The sequence below is a fragment of the Rhododendron vialii genome, chromosome 12a (assembly GCF_030253575.1).
Source record: "Rhododendron vialii isolate Sample 1 chromosome 12a, ASM3025357v1".
NCBI classification, from domain to species: domain Eukaryota; kingdom Viridiplantae; phylum Streptophyta; class Magnoliopsida; order Ericales; family Ericaceae; genus Rhododendron; species Rhododendron vialii.
Window position 1 is genome coordinate 6,688,574 of NC_080568.1, and position 17,591 is coordinate 6,706,164.

Here is a 17,591-nt window from a genome sequence, read left to right on the forward strand (position 1 = left end):
GTGCAAAACTCTTCTACTGTAGTTCTGATCTGATGCAGTTGGTCACTTTCTCCATAAGCCTTTTAGGTTTCTGCTTCCACAAAATTTTCTTTGACAGATAATGAATTTTAAGGTAGATGAAAAGGGATAGGAAGAGGATTTTTAACACTGAAAAAAAAAAAAAAAGAACCACCTTGTAACAGAGCTTGTGATCACTCCCTTCACAACTACAACTCCATTCCTACTTCCCAAAAGCAAATTGTATCATAGGAAAACTACTTCTTATCCTTCTTCTTTTTTTGCATTTTTGTGACTTGTATAATGTTTTATACCGGCTTTGATGTCACTTTTCAGACAGTCATTCAAAACCAATTGATGTCTAAAGTCCTTGATGATTTTGTGTTTGTGTAACTGCATGCGATTGGAATAAGACTCCTCCGGTAAAGCCAATCAAAGGGAAGGGACTGACCTGCCTATTCCGCTCGGAGGCGACACAAGTGGTACTACTCCTTCCGTCCCAGTTTTTTCATGGTTTAGTATTCCATTTCAGATTGTCCCTTAATGAGTGTCCATTTTTAAAGGTTAATAGGTAAAGTATGTACATTTTTCATTTTGCTCTTAAAAATAAATTTCATTTTGACATGTTAGTCGGTAAAGTGTAATGATTGTGTCTTCAAGAAGGGCAATAATGGGAAGTTGAATTTTATAACGTGTAATGATGTTGTCTCCGGTTCACCTAGTTCCAATTCGGATCGAGTAACGGTGATTGAAGGGATGGGATCGGAAGCTCCTAATTCCAAGTTAATTTTGAGGAGTCGGTATCAATTTATGCAAGTTTTACACTTAAAAATAAACGACGGAGTGTTTTCTAATGCATATAAACGGTTGATGCGCTGTTTCGGGTAGGAAAATAATAATACTAAATTACTTTGTGAAAAAATTTCATTTAACAAATACAATAGTGGAGTAATGACGTAATATATATGTTCTTTTGATTAAAGAAAAAGTCAAGCTAACACTTTTTTTTTTTTTTACCTGCTAACACTGTTTTTGTTTTTACCATTGAATTACCATTTCGCAAGAGGGGTTAAGTAGTTTGGCTATGATCAATTGAAAATGAGGCGCCGTTCCACTAAGAGCATTTTTGAACATTTGGAGCTTTTTTTAACTTTTTACACTTTTCGAGACATGATATTCTTGTTACATATATCAACTAAAAAGTCCAAAAAGCCGAATAACCAGAATAACCAAAAATTAGAGGAATTGGCCCCAAGTTTTTTTTACGGAAAAAAAAAACATGACGCACCTTCAAGATGCGTTATAAAGTGCTCGGGTTTTAAATCTTGAAGGCGACATATATTTTCGGATTTTAAAGTATGAATATGATTCTGAAATATCAAAATCCGAATATGTCAAAGATTTTCAAGTATTAGAATCCGAATTTTGTAAACATTTTCGAGTTTTAAAACCTGAAATTTTCTAAAATTTTCGAGTATGTGTGTTCATGTCAGGAAATATTTTTGGAAGGAGGTGTTGTTGCCTGGTATAAAGGAGGCGGTGATGGTGAGTCTGGTGATGGTCCGACGATGATGGAGTGACTGGTGGTGGTGCATGTGATGGAGGTGGTGATTGTGGTGCGGTGGTTATGGAGGATTTGTTGTTGATTATAACTGATTGTGGAGGTGGAGGATGGCCGATGGTGGAGGTGAAGGCTGCTGCTGGTGGTTCGTTGCTGTTTTACGGGGAACAAGGGTTCGAATGGGGAGAGAGAGGGTTGGGGGGTAGGGGGGGGTGTGGTTTCAATTTTTATTGGGAAAACTGGTTTTTGGGAATGCAAAGGCAATTTTAAAAGTTTAGAGGAATTTTTGGAATTGCATGTAGCAAATTGTTATAAGATTTGTGATTTTATTTAGCAAAGATTAATGGGAATGACTTCGGTGTCCCCGGTCATTTTGGGAACACCGTAACTTTTGGCATAACAAAACCGTTATGAGTATAATCAAAACCTATTATGAGCATAACCAAAATCATTATGAGCATAACAGAACCATAGCAAAACATAACTTATTTGTTATGTCTTGGTTGGGTTTGGTTATTTGCAGTTATATTTAGAAACTCCCCTTCAAAATTACACTACACCATCCCGTGACTCCACTACCTCCCAAAACGAAAATCTGAAAATAAACAACTGCTTATTGTTAGCAAAATGAGTCATGTGATTTGCATTTGAGCAAACTCGGGGGGCAAGGTGTGCATTTGCCCTAAAGCCCGTGATCTAAAATATATATATATAGATTATAAGACTAAAGAAAATGATAGATAAACACCAAATTCTGAATACCGTATCGGCTAAAGTACCGTGAAATATTGGATACCATTTTAGATTTATCATTATTAATGTTATTTTCCCACATAAAAGCATTTGTAGTATAATATAAATATTTATTAAAAAGAAAAATAAAAAGTTGTCTCGTATCTTTCCTGTACAATCCGGTATCATCTGGTATTGACCAGTACATTGTCTGGTTCTTGAAGAAGAAAATTAAATTTAAAAGTAGTCTGGTACCGTCTGGTATTAGTCGGTACCGACCAATATTTGAGCCAGAATAAAATTAGAAATAAAAGATACCGGATTTGGACAATACCAATATATACCGACCAGTACAGTACGAGATTCATAACCTTGATACACACTAATCAACCACGCCTACCAACATGCAAGACTAATCTCGTCAGTTCTCCGAAAACAAAGATTCTACTGTGTGGTTATTTTTTCACTTTTTCCTTAAATTTGCATTTTCTTTTTTCATCGTCATGCATGTGAATTTACGCGTTATCATTTATTCTGTATGCATTGTTAATTTCATCGAAGAGTAATATTACAAAATTACATCAATAAAAATGGATAAAGAAATGACAGAAAATAGGTGTGAATAAAATAGAAAGAGATCCTCTTCGGTCCTAAAAGAGACTCTCAATGGTTCAATACAGTTTCTCTTTTGTGGGCTCTTTCTAATTCGTTTTAGTAATCAAAATCGATCATATTTTAAATTTCGCGGAAATAAAAAATCATTTTGATCTGATATAAATTATTCGGATTTCGAAATCATTTATTTATACAGCAAAAAGCTCTTTGTCACATCGGATCAATTCCTGTTGTATCAAGATGAATTTGTGGCAATCATGTGTAATTCTTTTTTTCTTTTTCTTTTTTTTTGATAAGTATGTGTGTTTTTCATATTGGACAGACATAGTTTCAAATATAATTTGATGATCTCAAACTCTAAAATAAGATTGCGATCATGAAAATAGCCAACAAAAACAGGAGTGAATATTCTCAGTGCTCCCGTGATCACATGGTGCTACAAGAACCTTTCATATCACACATCTATGTGGGAGTCATAAACTTGATGGTGAAACCCGCATTAATTTATACTAGTTAAAAAGGCTCATGTAACATCACGTGGCGGTGCTCTATGAAGCAAGTAGCAATAATAATAATTTTCCAAAACGTGATGCTCTCAAAAAAATTTACTCAATCCGTCCCAAAATACGCGTTTTCTACGAAAGCATATGCAAATTTTTGAAAAATAATAAAGTACCTTCGTGTATAATTTTTTTTAAATTTTTTTGCATCAATTTAAAAAACTCAATTAAATCTTTAATTTAGTGCAAAAAGATTGAAAAATTTATACACAGAAGGACTTCATCTTTTTGTTAAAAAAAAAAATGCACATCTTTTCGTATGGAATAGTTAAGGACAGAGAATATAAAAGGAACCAGCCTGCCAATATCCATTGCCAAAAACACCCAAAACCACCTCAACTGTCCCTACCCAAATGGATCCCAATGCAGGTGTCCCCTTTTCCAAAATCCCAGAAACACCCCTGAGCTCCGGCGGCCGGAAAATGCCCGTGCTGGGGTTCGGCACGGCGTCTGACCCGCCGGTAGCGGCAGAAACCACCAAGCAGGCGGTGCTCCACGCGATTGAGGTGGGTTACAGGCATTTTGACACGGCGGCGCTTTACTATACAGAAGAGCCCCTCGGTGAAGCCATAGCAGAAGCTATCAATTTGGGTTTGATTAAATCGAGGGAAGAGATTTTCATTACTTCCAAGCTATGGTGCAGCGATTCTCATCAGGAATTTGTTTTGCCTGCACTTCGCAAGACTCTCAAGTAATTAATTCTTTTAACCCATTTTATCTGTTAAACGAAAAATAAAAATTAAAAAATTAAAATTGGTTTTATATATATTATGGAAATGTAAGTTACAATCTGCACAGTTTTCTCATTCTGGCTGTTAGGATGTGTTTGGTTAACAGTAAATCTGTCCACACAGATTTTTCACGCACATGTCGTGCACAGATTGGGATGTGGAGCCCACTACGGGTCCCACAATGATCTGAGCCCTTCATTATTTGAAGGGAACTGATTTTCGCGCTCCAAGATTTACCGCAGGCGCTCCACCTTTTTGTTTTTATACTGTGATGTTGCTGGCAACATCAGTGTATATTTTGTTTTTACATCACAACATCACAGTGTAAAAACAAAAAGGTGGAGCGCCTGCAGTAAATTTTGGAGCGCGAATATCAATTCCCAATTTAAAACATGTTTTCAAGGGCCTTCAATCAGCTCAATTCGTTACCTATAATTGCTCGATCCAATCATCTAACTTTTCATTCAAGTTTTCAGGATCGTAAAACTGAACGAGAAAAGTTGGATGGGGCCTTCAAACCATGTTTTAAATTTAATGAACGGCTCGGATCGTTTGTGTCAGACCGTACTGAACCCCACATCCCAATCTGTGGAAGATTTGTGCGTAAAAAATCTGTGTCATTACCACTACTGTTTGGTTAATGGGATAGAAATGCCTAGGACTTTTTATGTCTTAACTAAACAACAGTACTTAGTGTAGTGGGCCGGATGGCGGGTCTCGGGACCGTCCGAGTGGGCCCAACCCGGGGAAGGCCCGGGCAGCCCGACAGCCAAAGCCCCATATGGGTCGCTCGGCCCATGGTGTCACGAGCGGGCCAAGGTGTCAGGTCTGTTCATTGAAGGTGATGTGTAACAGGGGCGGAGCCACGCCAGTGCCAAATAGATCGCTTCGGCCACGTGGCACCAATAATGGTTGGCCGCGTGCTGCCAGCCAGCATGACATTTGGAGATCGTCATACATGACTATCATACCAAGAAAGTAGAAACGGTTATTTGTGACGTTATTAGAGGCACGTGCTCGGCATGAGCTATCTTAGAGGCCAAGACAAGTAACTCCAAAAAAAAAGTACTTGAATAAAACCTTGAAGAGATAAGCAGTTCATACCCACTCAAGCTCTGTGCTTCCCTTCTCTTAATTGAGTTTTATTTAGCCATCAGAGTGCCTACAGGTCATCTAAGGCCGGTTAGGCACTAACGTGGTTCCTTATATTGCAGAGGTAGGTAGGGAAGAGGGAGCCAAATCAAGATCCAGATTGAACACCACCCCACAATTAGATTGTGTTTGGATCATGAATTTGTGCAAAGATTTGTGGAGGGAAAGAAAAAGTAGAAGAAAAAGATAAAAGATCTAATAACTGCACAACAAATAACTCGTTTAGTACGTTTCTCTCAAAGAAGTACTCAACAATAAAGATTAAGAGTACAAAATTAATTTTCTAGGATTCATCTTGTACTCAAGATAAAGAGAGTTGCTCGGCCTCCAAGCACCTCGTGCCCTTAGAACAGTCTCTGGGAATACATGTTGTTGCCGAAGGCCACCAGGCTTATGCCCCGTGACGGCGTGGCTGAGCTGTGCCACCTTGACCTTCACATGAGGCCTACTAGACCAGATAGGCATAGTGGGTTCAGCGTGATTCAGTCCAATCTGAGCCAGCAGCCTCATGCCTCCAGAGTCCAGCCTGGCCCTGTTGACACGGGTTTCACCCATTAACCAATTCACTTGTAACAACATAAGCCTGCTCTTTTGTTCAGCCCATGTCACATTTATCCGGCCCACTACGGTTTTCCTTTTCCTTTTCCTTTTCCTTTTCCTTTTCCTTTTCCAAATCCCTGCTCAAATTCACTCTGTCTTCGCAATTTCATTTCTTCTCTTGCATTCAGCACAATTTTCTTCTTTATTTTACTCATTTTCTTGTGTAGAAAACTGAAGCTGGAATACATTGACCTGTATCTCATCCACTGGCCTGTGAGTTCAAAGCCAGGAATATACAAATACCCAATAAAGAAGGAAGACTTTCTTCCCATGGACTATAAGTCTGTGTGGTCTGCTATGGAAGAGTGCCAGAGACTTGGCCTCACTAAAGCCATTGGAGTGAGCAATTTCTCTTGCAAGAAGCTAGCTGATGTCCTTGCCACTGCCATTATTTCCCCAGCCGTCAATCAAGTAAGATTCTTTAAGACCCCGAAAACAGAATTCCTATGGACAGAGAAACCGAACGCACAAGAGTAGTGCGCATTCTTGTCGGTTTTCCTCTGTCCATTGTCCCAATGTACTCATAATCATTGTAGGTGCGTTTAGAATTCCCATCCCTCGAGATATCCAAATAATTCTACTGGCTAAAAATGCATTTACAAGGATATGGATTCGATGTAGAGAATTAGATGCGGAAAGTACACAGGCTACTCACCTAGTCATGGGGCCACAAAATGTACGAGCCCCACACTCGTTTGGGTCTTGAAAAGTCATAAAGTACTCCCGAAACACCAACGTGGCGTATCTGTGATGCTCAACTTTCTCTCTAACCCAGCCAACGAAAATGAATCAGTTTCACTCCATCCATCTTGTAACCAGTTCTCTATATCAAATCGGGTGTACCACATTAGCATGCTAAGTTGGTGCACTGGTGATATTGGATTACTCTTAAGACCACTCTTAATCTTGTCTTTGTTTCGTTTATTTTGTTTATCCTTTCTTATCAATGAGGCAATGGTAGTGTAACTGTTGAAGTTTGAAAGGTGGAAGTAAACCCTGTTTGGCAACAAAAGAAGCTGATAGAGTTTTGCAAGGGGAATGGGATTCTTGTGGTAGCTTATGCTGCTTTAGGCGCGGTTGGAACCTTTTATGGCACCAACAGAGTTATGGAATCCGATACGCTAAAGGAAATCGCAAAGGCCAGAGGAAAGACCGTCGCACAGGTGTTTTCCGATCTCATTGTCTCTGGTTTGTTTTTGTTTTTTTTCTGCTTCGAATGTTTTCTGTCTGACCAATCACCGGAGAAACTAGAAAAGTTCAAAAGTTTTCTGCTGAAACGAAGTTAACCTTGTTCAATGTAGGTTTGTCTGAGATGGGCATATGAGCAAGGGATTGGCGTGGTGGTGAAGAGTTTTAACAAAGAAAGGATGAAACAGAACCTAGAGATATTTAACTGGGCATTGAGCAAGGAGGAATCTCAGAAGATTGGTGAGATCCCACAGAGTAGAGCATGTCTTGGTAAGGACTACACTTCAGTCTATGGCCCTTTCAAGACCATTGAGGAGGTTTGGGATGGAGAACTCTGATTGACTCGGAGTACAAGTTAGGACTCTCTGTTTTGTCGCAGGGATGTTTCTACAATAACACCTGCATCAGTGCCATTTTACCATAATAATGTTGAAGAAAATAGCTGCCAAAAGAGTGTGCGCTTGTCTTCAAGTGTGCATGACACAGTGTTTAAATAAGAGATTCATACATAGGTGTGATGTACTCCCAGATGTATGACAAGTATATTTTGAAAAAAAAATGGAGATCTCTATATATATATAGTTCTTAACAACAAGATAAATTATGTTCTCAAACCGTTCTTTGTGTTCTCGCACATTCTTTAGACACCATCCCCACGTCTCTCGGAAGTTGGAAGCGCAACACCACAAAGGGTTCAACTACTTGTCCAATACACCGTTTTAGATTTCTTTCACTGAAACTTCGGTTTCCACGAAAGGCACAACATGAACTCCGGTTATATTATCCCAAATTACAGTATCTGTCAAAGCTTTGGTTCCAATGTCATAAGAAAGAAGCCGGTTGTCTTCTGTCGATAGAAGTACCTCACCATGTTTCCAAAACCCCAATGCTCCTTTGAGAATCACAGGAAGATCCAATTTAAAGCTGAATAGTTTAGTCCAGGATTCTGGAACTCCATATCCTTTCATCACCCACGTGCTGCAGGCGCCATTGTCCCTTTCCCGATTACATAATACAGCCAGTGATCCCTGAAATACTTTGAGCATGATTCCTGATTGGATAGTGTAGGCGGTAGCCTCAGTACAGAGAATGTTTCTGCACTCACATCGAATGACACTATAGAGTTGCGACAGCCCATGGATCCCCTGGTCGCCCTAAAAGTTTTTACAATCCTATTCACAGATCCATTAACAAAAGCCTGTGATGCCATAGGTTCGACGATGCAATTAGGAAAAAGTAGAACCTATCCTTCTCCATCCTGTGCCTTGTGTGGAAATTTCAACCTTCATACGATACGCGGTCTCATACGCTATTATTACCACCTTGTACTCATGAGTTGTGGGGTTGACACCAAATCCAAGAAAAAACAAACTCGCGTCTTCAGGCTCTGGTAAAGTTACTGATTTCCTAATTGATGGGTTCCACAGAATTATTTGTTCTTCTGTATCCCAGGAAAAATCCACTTTCAGCATTCAAGCTACCCACTACATGGACATACTCAATCGATGAATCCACTGGGATTACAACCGGGAACTCCTCACCACCGAATTGTTCATCATCACCGTGCGATAGACAGGGCCTTTGGACATCTCCACGGGTATAAAGCCCGAGGAGAATGTTGTCAGAGTTTGTTTTGCTGAGATTCAAGCACTGTTTTGTTACAAAACTGGGGCTTGTGATGAGAGAGTGCCATACTGCCATGACTTGGTACTGACGGGAATGGTACCGTGCGTCCATGCCTATTTTGACCACCCATGATCTAAATGATTTTTTTTTTGTTTTTATTCAAATTTTTTTCGTATTAGTTAGTTTTGCGTCGAATTTTTGTTGATTATTGTTTTATCATGACGAAAAGAATCTAAAAAAAAAAATTAACATTAGAATCCAATTTTTTGTTGGCTTATTTTTGTTTTAATTCAAAAGAGTTGACTTTCGATCGTAATTTTTAAATTTTTGAATTCCTTTCGTTATGACGAATTAATAATCAACAAAAAATTAAAAAATAAGAAAAAAAATTAGATAAAGACAAAAAAAAACTCCTGATCAATTTGGATTATTTTGCCAAAAAGTCCTATATAAGTTTCATACAGACCAGAGTCACCTGACCTTCTGTGTAAGTGGGTTGTGTGGACAACCAATAAGCATCCCACGTGTCAGCTGAAGTTAAAAGAAACAATGGGTCAACTTTTTCACTTTACTGTGGTAATTGTAATTTTACGAATGAATTGTACGGAAATATGAGTTCAGTTTTGTTCACCCGACTTTAAAATTGGTGTAACATTACCTACCATGTTCCCAGTCCTATTTCGATAATCATAATTCCAAACAGTTCTCTCTTGTTGCATGAAGTTTACTACAAATTACAATTGCCGAACGAGTTCAGATAAACAGTTGGGACATTTTCTCGGACATGAGAAAAATGGTGTGCAAAACCAGTTGTTACCCATGATTCTCATGCCGTTTGCAACCATGCTGCCTGAAATTATGTCAAAACTTCGTCTACGAGCACAGGGCTACTGCATCGACCGGGCATTGATGCGACGACGAGTCCAGAAAAGGACAACTTAAATTCCCCAAAAACAGCAACTATTAGGCAAGTATGCTTCCTTGTCAGTGGGCTAATGAAGTCTATTGAGGGACTCTGGGATGGAGAACTTTGATACGATCATACACCGTTTATACAAAATCACAAAAGATGTAAAGTTCATGAGCAGGGGCTATAAATGTTGAGCCTATAAAAGAGAATAGAACAAAGCGAAGCACCGCCACGTGGTGCTCCAGGGGCCTTCTCCACCACACATTAGTGTGGCGGTGCTCCAGTAGAACTGAATAATCACTCAGAAAGAAGAGGGCATATATGTCGATCATTGCGGAAATAACAAGGCTCAATGTGGGAGGATAAGCATGGCAACCCAGAATGCAACAATAAAGAATATGTGAGGAGGCACCAGTTCAGCTACTTTTTAACGAGCAAACGATGGCAATACAAATACCCCTTGGCGTACATAAACATTTCCAATTTGGTGATTAAAAGCCAGTAAATCCATAAGACAAATATCCAGATTGGTAAATAATACAACGTAGACTTCAAGAGGATATGAAGCGTAGGAAGTCATCAGACGCTAAGTCTGTTGATTCTATTCACAATCAGCGCTCAGGCTGCATCAGGAGCACAACAAAAGGCCTAGGTAGGAAATATAGACACTTATAATTGGAAATATAGACACATATAATACCAACTTATGGACAGACACTTATATTTCAACTGGAATCCGAGGAAGAGAACAAATTGCTTACACATCTCCAATAAAGATGATGTAACAGAGCCGATGATGTATCAAGAGCTATGGCAGCAGCAAAAAGCTCTTTGAGAACTTTAGGACACTAACGTGTAGCTTCAGTTCAGGTTTTCTCTAACAACGTACAGGCCTCTCGTAAGATGGCGGTAGAGAGGGGCAATTTTCGTTCATGTTAGCATACGGCTCTAAGATGTTGTATTGTGGCAATTCCATTTGATAATCGCCAAGAATCTGGCAGAACGGTAGCTGATCAATCTCATTGTTGCACCAACTAGGTAGGCGTGTTCGGTTATTCTCAAAAATCTTCAGCATATATGCATCCCGAATCTGAGAACAGTAGCAAAGAATAAAAGATGTCATGTATAGTGGTGGTGATGATAGGAAAAGGTCCATCTAGAGAAACTAGTCTTTGCATATGGTGTTAGAAATAATATCAAACGAAAATACGGTGCCAAGTACTTACGGTGAACTCAGTAACTTGAATGGACTCGTGAATAGGATGAAAGACACCCGCCTCTTTGTACATTTCCAGAATAAAGGCCACGCATGTCGTCGATTTCCCATCACTGTAGACCCACTCATCTTGTTCCGGAATAGTAAGTAATTGATCAAAGGTCCAACCACGCCTTTCAGTCTCAGCTAGAATTCCATACAAGTCCAAATCCTAAATATGGAGAGAGAGAGAGAGAGAGAGAGAGAGAGAGAGAGAGAGAGAGACCACACCTTTCAGTCTCAGCTAGAATTCCATACAAGTCCAAATCCTAAATATGGAGAGAGAGAGAAGGTACTAAAAACATTAACATAAGAAAAGGTTAATGATTCCAGAACTCCAATCCAAGCATTAGAAATTAAAAAACATATAAATGCCGTGCATCATCAATAATAGTTCAGCTTTCCTTCCTGTTTCTTATAAGCAGCTCAGAATACAAAAACAACAATAAAGCAACTGGAAACCTCGAATTTCCCTGAGATGAACAGAACAACTCTCACTGCAGAATCTCACTCACTGGATATTACAGATCAATTAGCATGCATAAAAAAATACAAGATCAAGAGAATAGCACAATGCAACCACCACCGCAAGTGGTCAGCTTACCATGATGCAACCACCGCCACTTGTTTCTCCTTATCTTAGTTTCAATTGTGAAAGGATAAGAGATAAGCTGGCATTAGTTTGCGTCAGAAAAAGAATGAACATCAATGGATCTACAGGCTTCTTGCAAGAAGAGCTTTTGTGTTAAGATTGACTCAAAGATTAAATTATTACGAGTTTTTGCTTTCATCCCCTCATTTTTCATCAACGTCAACAACCAATCCACCAGATTGGTCTGTGTTGCAAGCATGTTTCCTGGCAGTAATGCTCCCATTAACCAAACATGTTCATCTATATATTCTAGTTTTAATGCGGATTTTGAGGCACATGAGAGACTACTGACTAACAGCTTTAGAGACTATAGCCAAAACCAAACCCACAAAAAGCATAGGGAAAAAGGGTAAATCTGGAACTTAGAATTAAGTACCCTCTGGGCTTTACACAATCATGGTTAGTATTAATCTAGTCTGGTTTCACGTTTTTATAATTTCGCAGGCTGCTAATATGATAGTCTTCATTTATTATTAGGTTATATTAATCAGGCATTTCAGTACTTCTGTAATTTACTGGGTACAAAGAAGGGATTCTTGAGTTGCCCATAGCCATGGGTCATGTTTTGGGTCAAGTTAAGAAAATCAAGACAGTACATATCATTTGAATCTTCCAACCCTTAAAGGGCAAAAACCCACCACAACCACTTGTAGGCAGCATTGGCACTGGACTACTAGTTTTCCAACAATGTCCTAACATCAAAACCTGTAACTCTAAGAATTTGATATCATTTCATATCCATGCAATTCCCACCCAAACAAAGTTAGCAAGACTTAACATACTAAGCTCAAACTATTAAGTACAAATCAACTGAAACTTGTATAATGATGGGCCAAATTACAAGTTCAGAAGTTGCATTCCCATTGCTTTCAACCTGGCACTAGCAGTTCTTACTTAATTGACAGAATCTAACCAGAGAAAAAAATAGTGTATTAGGCTGCAACAAACAAGATTTAGAAAATTCAACCAACACGTTTTTGTTCTTTGTTTTTTAGTCTATTTCTTTCCTATTTTACTTCTCTCTTTTTCCATGGTGAGGACGTTCCATTCAGGAGTAGGAAAAGTACCTCAGTTCCAAGCCGCTTATTGAGAGCTTCATTCCACATATTTGCAGCATATGCTGGCTGCACTCTAGTCCACATAGACATGACAGAAGTGACCTGTGAACAGGTCCACCAGTTAGAAATTTAACTAAGTTCTCAACGTCAAAAGATATATGTACGTGTAACCGAATGAACAAATGGAAGGGAAAAGATTAGTTCCTGCGAACTACGAATAGCCACTACTGTCATGCTAACCTGTTCATCTGTTTGTTATAAGTCCACTCAAATAGTGAAATTATAAAGTCATTACTTACGATCATATGTATGTGCACTTTCAAAAACCCAGTCTATGAGTATTCTTACGTAATGAAACCATATTTATTCAAAAGTAATCGTCACAACGGAACCATCTTCCCAATCCATCAAATGAAACCAGAAGTTTCCGAGACAAGAGAGTCCAAGATGGTCACGAAACTTTCAGTTATTGAGCTGTCCAGCATAAAACTACTTAGTTTTTCAACAAGATCTGTTACAATTGGTTAGGCAATGTTGGAAATTAATCCCTTCAAACTTAAGTTTGAGTGCATTAAATGCATGTCACAGCTGTCGCTTTAAAATGTTGGAACTCCCAAAAGGGACTAACATTATGGGATGGAGGGTGTTAGAATAATACCAATCTAATGAACATACATTCATTTGATGTCAAACTTAATAAACATGCATACCAAGTGAGCATCAATAGGAGGTGGATAATTGTCAGCAATTGTGTCAATCCAGCTAAATATCATATTATGGTAACCATATGGCTTCCCTGACATGCTCCGAGCATATTCCCATGCTGCAGTAGAATTGAATTTAGCACGCACTTCTGGATGCAAGGGCAGCAGCGCTATTTGTGGATTGGAACTATCCTTAAGAGCCAATTCCCACCATTCATCCCATGGAATTACCACGATAATTTCTTCACCCTGAAATACAACCAAAACACACAATGTAATTATGTAACATTCAGTCTGTTCACATCTCAAGATATCATTCCCCTTTTTTAACTCATTTGGAATAAAGTCCTATATATTTATGAGGAGATAGTTTAGGAAACCCACCAATTTTATGCACTTCAATTTCCACAAAGGGCTAAAATTTTGAAAACATCCCAAAAAAGGATAAGAGGACCAACAATTAGGAAAGGAGCAAGTAACCATGCTTCCAGAGATATATAGAAAAGATACTATGCAACTTTCCCAACCACCCCTTTCAAAGTCTCACACAAGCACTGCAATCCATTTTTTTATTTTTTTTCCTATTATGTGTTTTTGTACAGTTGTCAGTAACTTTTCTTGAATAATTATTTTCTTCACTCTGGGCAATTTCAGTTTTTTAAGTTTATGGTTTTCCAAGCCAATAAATATATGAATCTAACCCGGCCCTTCAAAAGTATGACCTATCGAGCAATTATATGATCATGCTTGGCGTTGGAGTCGGGGGCGAAGGGAAGGGAAGGGTAGAAATATCATCCATGCATGCAATACCCATGCTAACCTTTTCATTCTCATGTCCCGATTCACCAACCCAAAGATTTCCAAGTTCATCCTTCAAACAAACTGCTGTGTGACCAGCAAATGCACCTGTTACCCATTTCTCTAGTGTTTCAAATCCACCCCACCTACCACGGATCTTTGATACTGCTAAAAAATCACCAGAATGAACATCATCCGGATTGATAGTTGCACGTGAAGGCTGAGAACGTTTATCAAAGTTTGCACCCATGCGTTTCTTCAAAAATTCTAGATTAGCATTCTGACCCCAACCAGTATTAGAAAACAATGGCAGAACATCTACTAAGGAAAGGAAGGTCCCCAGCATTCCCGATGGCATAAGAAACACTGAGATTCCATGTTGCTTTACCTGCTCAATTTTCCAACAGAAAGTCAACATTAATGTGATAGATTTTCCACATAAGTGTATACAAACAAAACAAATAACACAAGCATACGTATTCCAGCTCTGCTGGTTCCTCCCAAGATTCAAATTTCAGAGTGTGCTCCCGGGCAGAGAAATAAAAATCCCAGGTAACCCTGTAGGGGGTCGCAAAAACATATAGATCCATACAGGTCCAGCTGTGAGCTTCAGAAGTCTGTGGGAAGGGACAGAAAGTTAAAAATAAAAATCAACATTGGAAGAATTCAACAAGCCTTCACAATAATCAAAATTCTACAAAGTGAGCAAATCATCAAACTAGCTGTTGTATCACACGTATTTCACACATTCAGGAATACAATTCAAACCCCACACAACATTGCCTGAACCATATATATTCATCCTAGTTTTAAGGGAATTAGCATTCAGATCAAGTCCTCTTCCGCCACTAATTGCCATTTTGAAGGAGACACATGGACAACTAATGAAACTAACAGAAATAAAAGCTCACTCATCCATTAATAATTCCGTCAAAGACTCTGTCCAGATGATCATATTTTGCAAGAGTACCAACATTTTTGGCGAGTAAGACGGATATACTAATCGGTGCGAGTTAAATTTCCACCTCAAATGGTCGAACAAGTCTCATTGAGTGCATGGCTCTGTCCGGGGACTTCGGTTATGGTGACGGATAAACTAACGGGTCCGGTGACTTCTGTTATGGAGCCATTAGTTAAAGTATTACACAATGTTGAATTAATTACAACTTCAATTAAGTCAAACAAACACCAAAACTAACTATTTTATCAAGGAGCTACCAGGGACTGATGCATGATTCTAAGGTGCGGTGGGCCAACATAACAAAAATAGTAACACACAAAAGGCAATAATAATTTGGCCAGTTTAAGTAGTGAAACAGTACCAATAGTATTATTATACACACGTAGATCAAAGTATTTCTAAAAATAACATTATCTTTCCCAAAACTCGGGGTTGTCGAGCGGGTGTTGGATTGTCCAAAATCATGTTGGGCAGGCTGTTGGAGCTTGTCCCACATTGGTTAAATATAACCACCAAACCTAGTATATGAGCTTGGACGGTCTCTCCACTCATTGCCAATTGATTTTGAGTTGGATGCTTTAACATGGTATCCAAGATAGGTTTTCAGAGGCTTTTGGACAAGACTCTATATCGTTCGCTATGTCATTGATGGTTGGTTCCCCCTTTGTTTGTCGTTGATAGTTGATTGTGGTCGTATGAGTTGAATTGTTTGTTTACCTGAATTGTTTGTTTACCTCACCACGTGCAAGTCTGGAGTAGCACGTATGGGGAGGGTTAGAGCTTGTCCCACATTTGTTAAAAATAACCTTCAAACCTAGTATAGGAGCCTGGGCGGCCTCTCCACTCATTGTCACATGGTTTTGAGTTGGATGACTTAACACAGGCAAACATGTATAATTTTTACGTTTTTCAGATAAATAAAAAAACTAGTATAATTCTAGTAAAAATTCAAATTTTGGGTAGGGCGGTCCATCCTTATTCACTACCAACCACTGCTCATAAAAGTTTAAGTCAAGCCAACTATCCATAAAAGCTGATCAACTCCAAGAATTTTCAGGAACAATTAGAATAAAATCAACTATAAATTTCTGTTAAATATGCATACGTACTGACCAGACCAGACCAAACTAAACCGAGCCTTGTGTCCTGATCAACTGCGGCCCGCTACATGAATCCTATTTTCCCGTTGAGCTCTATTCAGGGCTACATATGCATAGATACTGACACAGATAAAACAAAAAACAAAACAGTGATAAAGATCGAACCTTGAGGTAAAGGACGCCGCCTCCCAACCCCCGATCGTCACCCTGCGTGAACTCGAGCCGAGCTTCGTTACCGGAAAAGCAAGCGCCTTTCCACCCAACAGACCCGTTGGCAGGAGAGACCGATCCGACGTACGACGGCAACAAGTCAACGGGGCTGTGGAAACTGTTGAGCACGGGCCACGATATCTGGCGCGGGAGGACCGGAAGCACGTCCTTAACCCTGAACGGCACCTTCAGGGCTTCCCCGTAGCCCACGCCAAACCCCAACCCTAGAAAGACGATGAATAATTTGAGGAACCGAGTGGGTCGAGGAATCATCGTGGTGGTTGAAGAGGTTGATGAATATGGGGGTTTAAGGGAGGGGAGTTTTTACATGGTTTGGGGATTTTGATCAAGATCAGATGGATTGTTGTTGATTTTGACTTCTGTTGACCGGACCAAATTTGTTGGTTGGAGGAGAGAGAAAATAAGAGAAAGGCTCCTGTTTGGAATTTCGGGAGGAGAGAGAAAACAATGAAGTAGAACTCTTTTTGACTTGTCAAAAAAAAAAATTTGATAGCATGAGAAAGTCACTAGCGTAGCAACTTCTTTGAGCGTCACTATAGAAGCTACCTATCTGCCAATGAAATATCCGATTCGAACCATAACTATAAGATGGCTTAGATTTCACCCCATCGTCCATGCAACTTGAACCCGAAACTCTGCTAAGGGCTGTGGTGAGCTGAGCCATTCAGACGGTGACTTGTCAAAAAATTGATCCAGGAAAATTGTCATCATTCTGATATGCACGGTTGAGATCTAAATGGGATCAAAGACTAGTTAATTTCGGGCTCTCCAACCCCTCTTTACGAGTGTGCTCGATAGATCCGGCTCCGGCATCGTGGTTCCACATGGTTCTTTTCTTTTTGTTCTTGTTGTATTTTCTTTTATTTTGTTAATTTTTTATATTTTGGGACCGATAGTGTCCCCTTATTGTATTGTGTATGTTTTGACTGAATTTATTAATAATATTGGAATGATCTGATTTGCTTAAAAAAAAAAAAAAAAAAAGACTTGACTGACTCACTTCGTTGAGCTTGGGGGGAAGAATTAGAAGTATATAATCTGGACCTTACGTAGATAAAATCAAATCGAATCATTATTATTCTTTTGGCATCAGATATTCTCCGGTCCGTAATTTAGATCGGAGAAAACAGTCCAAATTTGAACAATATGTTAATAGAATC

The 17,591-nt window shown here is 39.2% G+C and overlaps 2 protein-coding genes across 2 annotated transcripts; one reads left to right on the forward strand and one right to left on the reverse strand.

The window, feature by feature from the left end:
• Positions 1-3,758: 3,758 nt before the first annotated feature.
• Positions 3,759-7,750, forward strand: LOC131310323 (non-functional NADPH-dependent codeinone reductase 2-like). Its single transcript, XM_058337282.1, has 4 exons — positions 3,759-4,156; positions 6,116-6,359; positions 6,932-7,111; positions 7,250-7,750. Exons 1-4 carry the CDS (start codon positions 3,819-3,821, stop codon positions 7,472-7,474), a joined length of 987 nt encoding a protein of 328 aa, XP_058193265.1. The 5' UTR covers positions 3,759-3,818; the 3' UTR covers positions 7,475-7,750.
• Positions 7,751-10,117: 2,367 nt separating this feature from the next.
• LOC131310319 (uncharacterized) lies at positions 10,118-16,916 on the reverse strand. Its single transcript, XM_058337275.1, has 7 exons — positions 16,366-16,916; positions 14,616-14,756; positions 14,162-14,527; positions 13,348-13,590; positions 12,647-12,739; positions 10,899-11,099; positions 10,118-10,762 (listed from the first exon to the last, which is right to left on the reverse strand). The coding sequence occupies exons 1-7, from the start codon at positions 16,681-16,683 to the stop codon at positions 10,550-10,552; spliced, it is 1,575 nt and encodes a 524-aa protein (XP_058193258.1). The 5' UTR covers positions 16,684-16,916; the 3' UTR covers positions 10,118-10,549.
• Between the last annotated feature and the right edge of the window lie 675 nt (positions 16,917-17,591).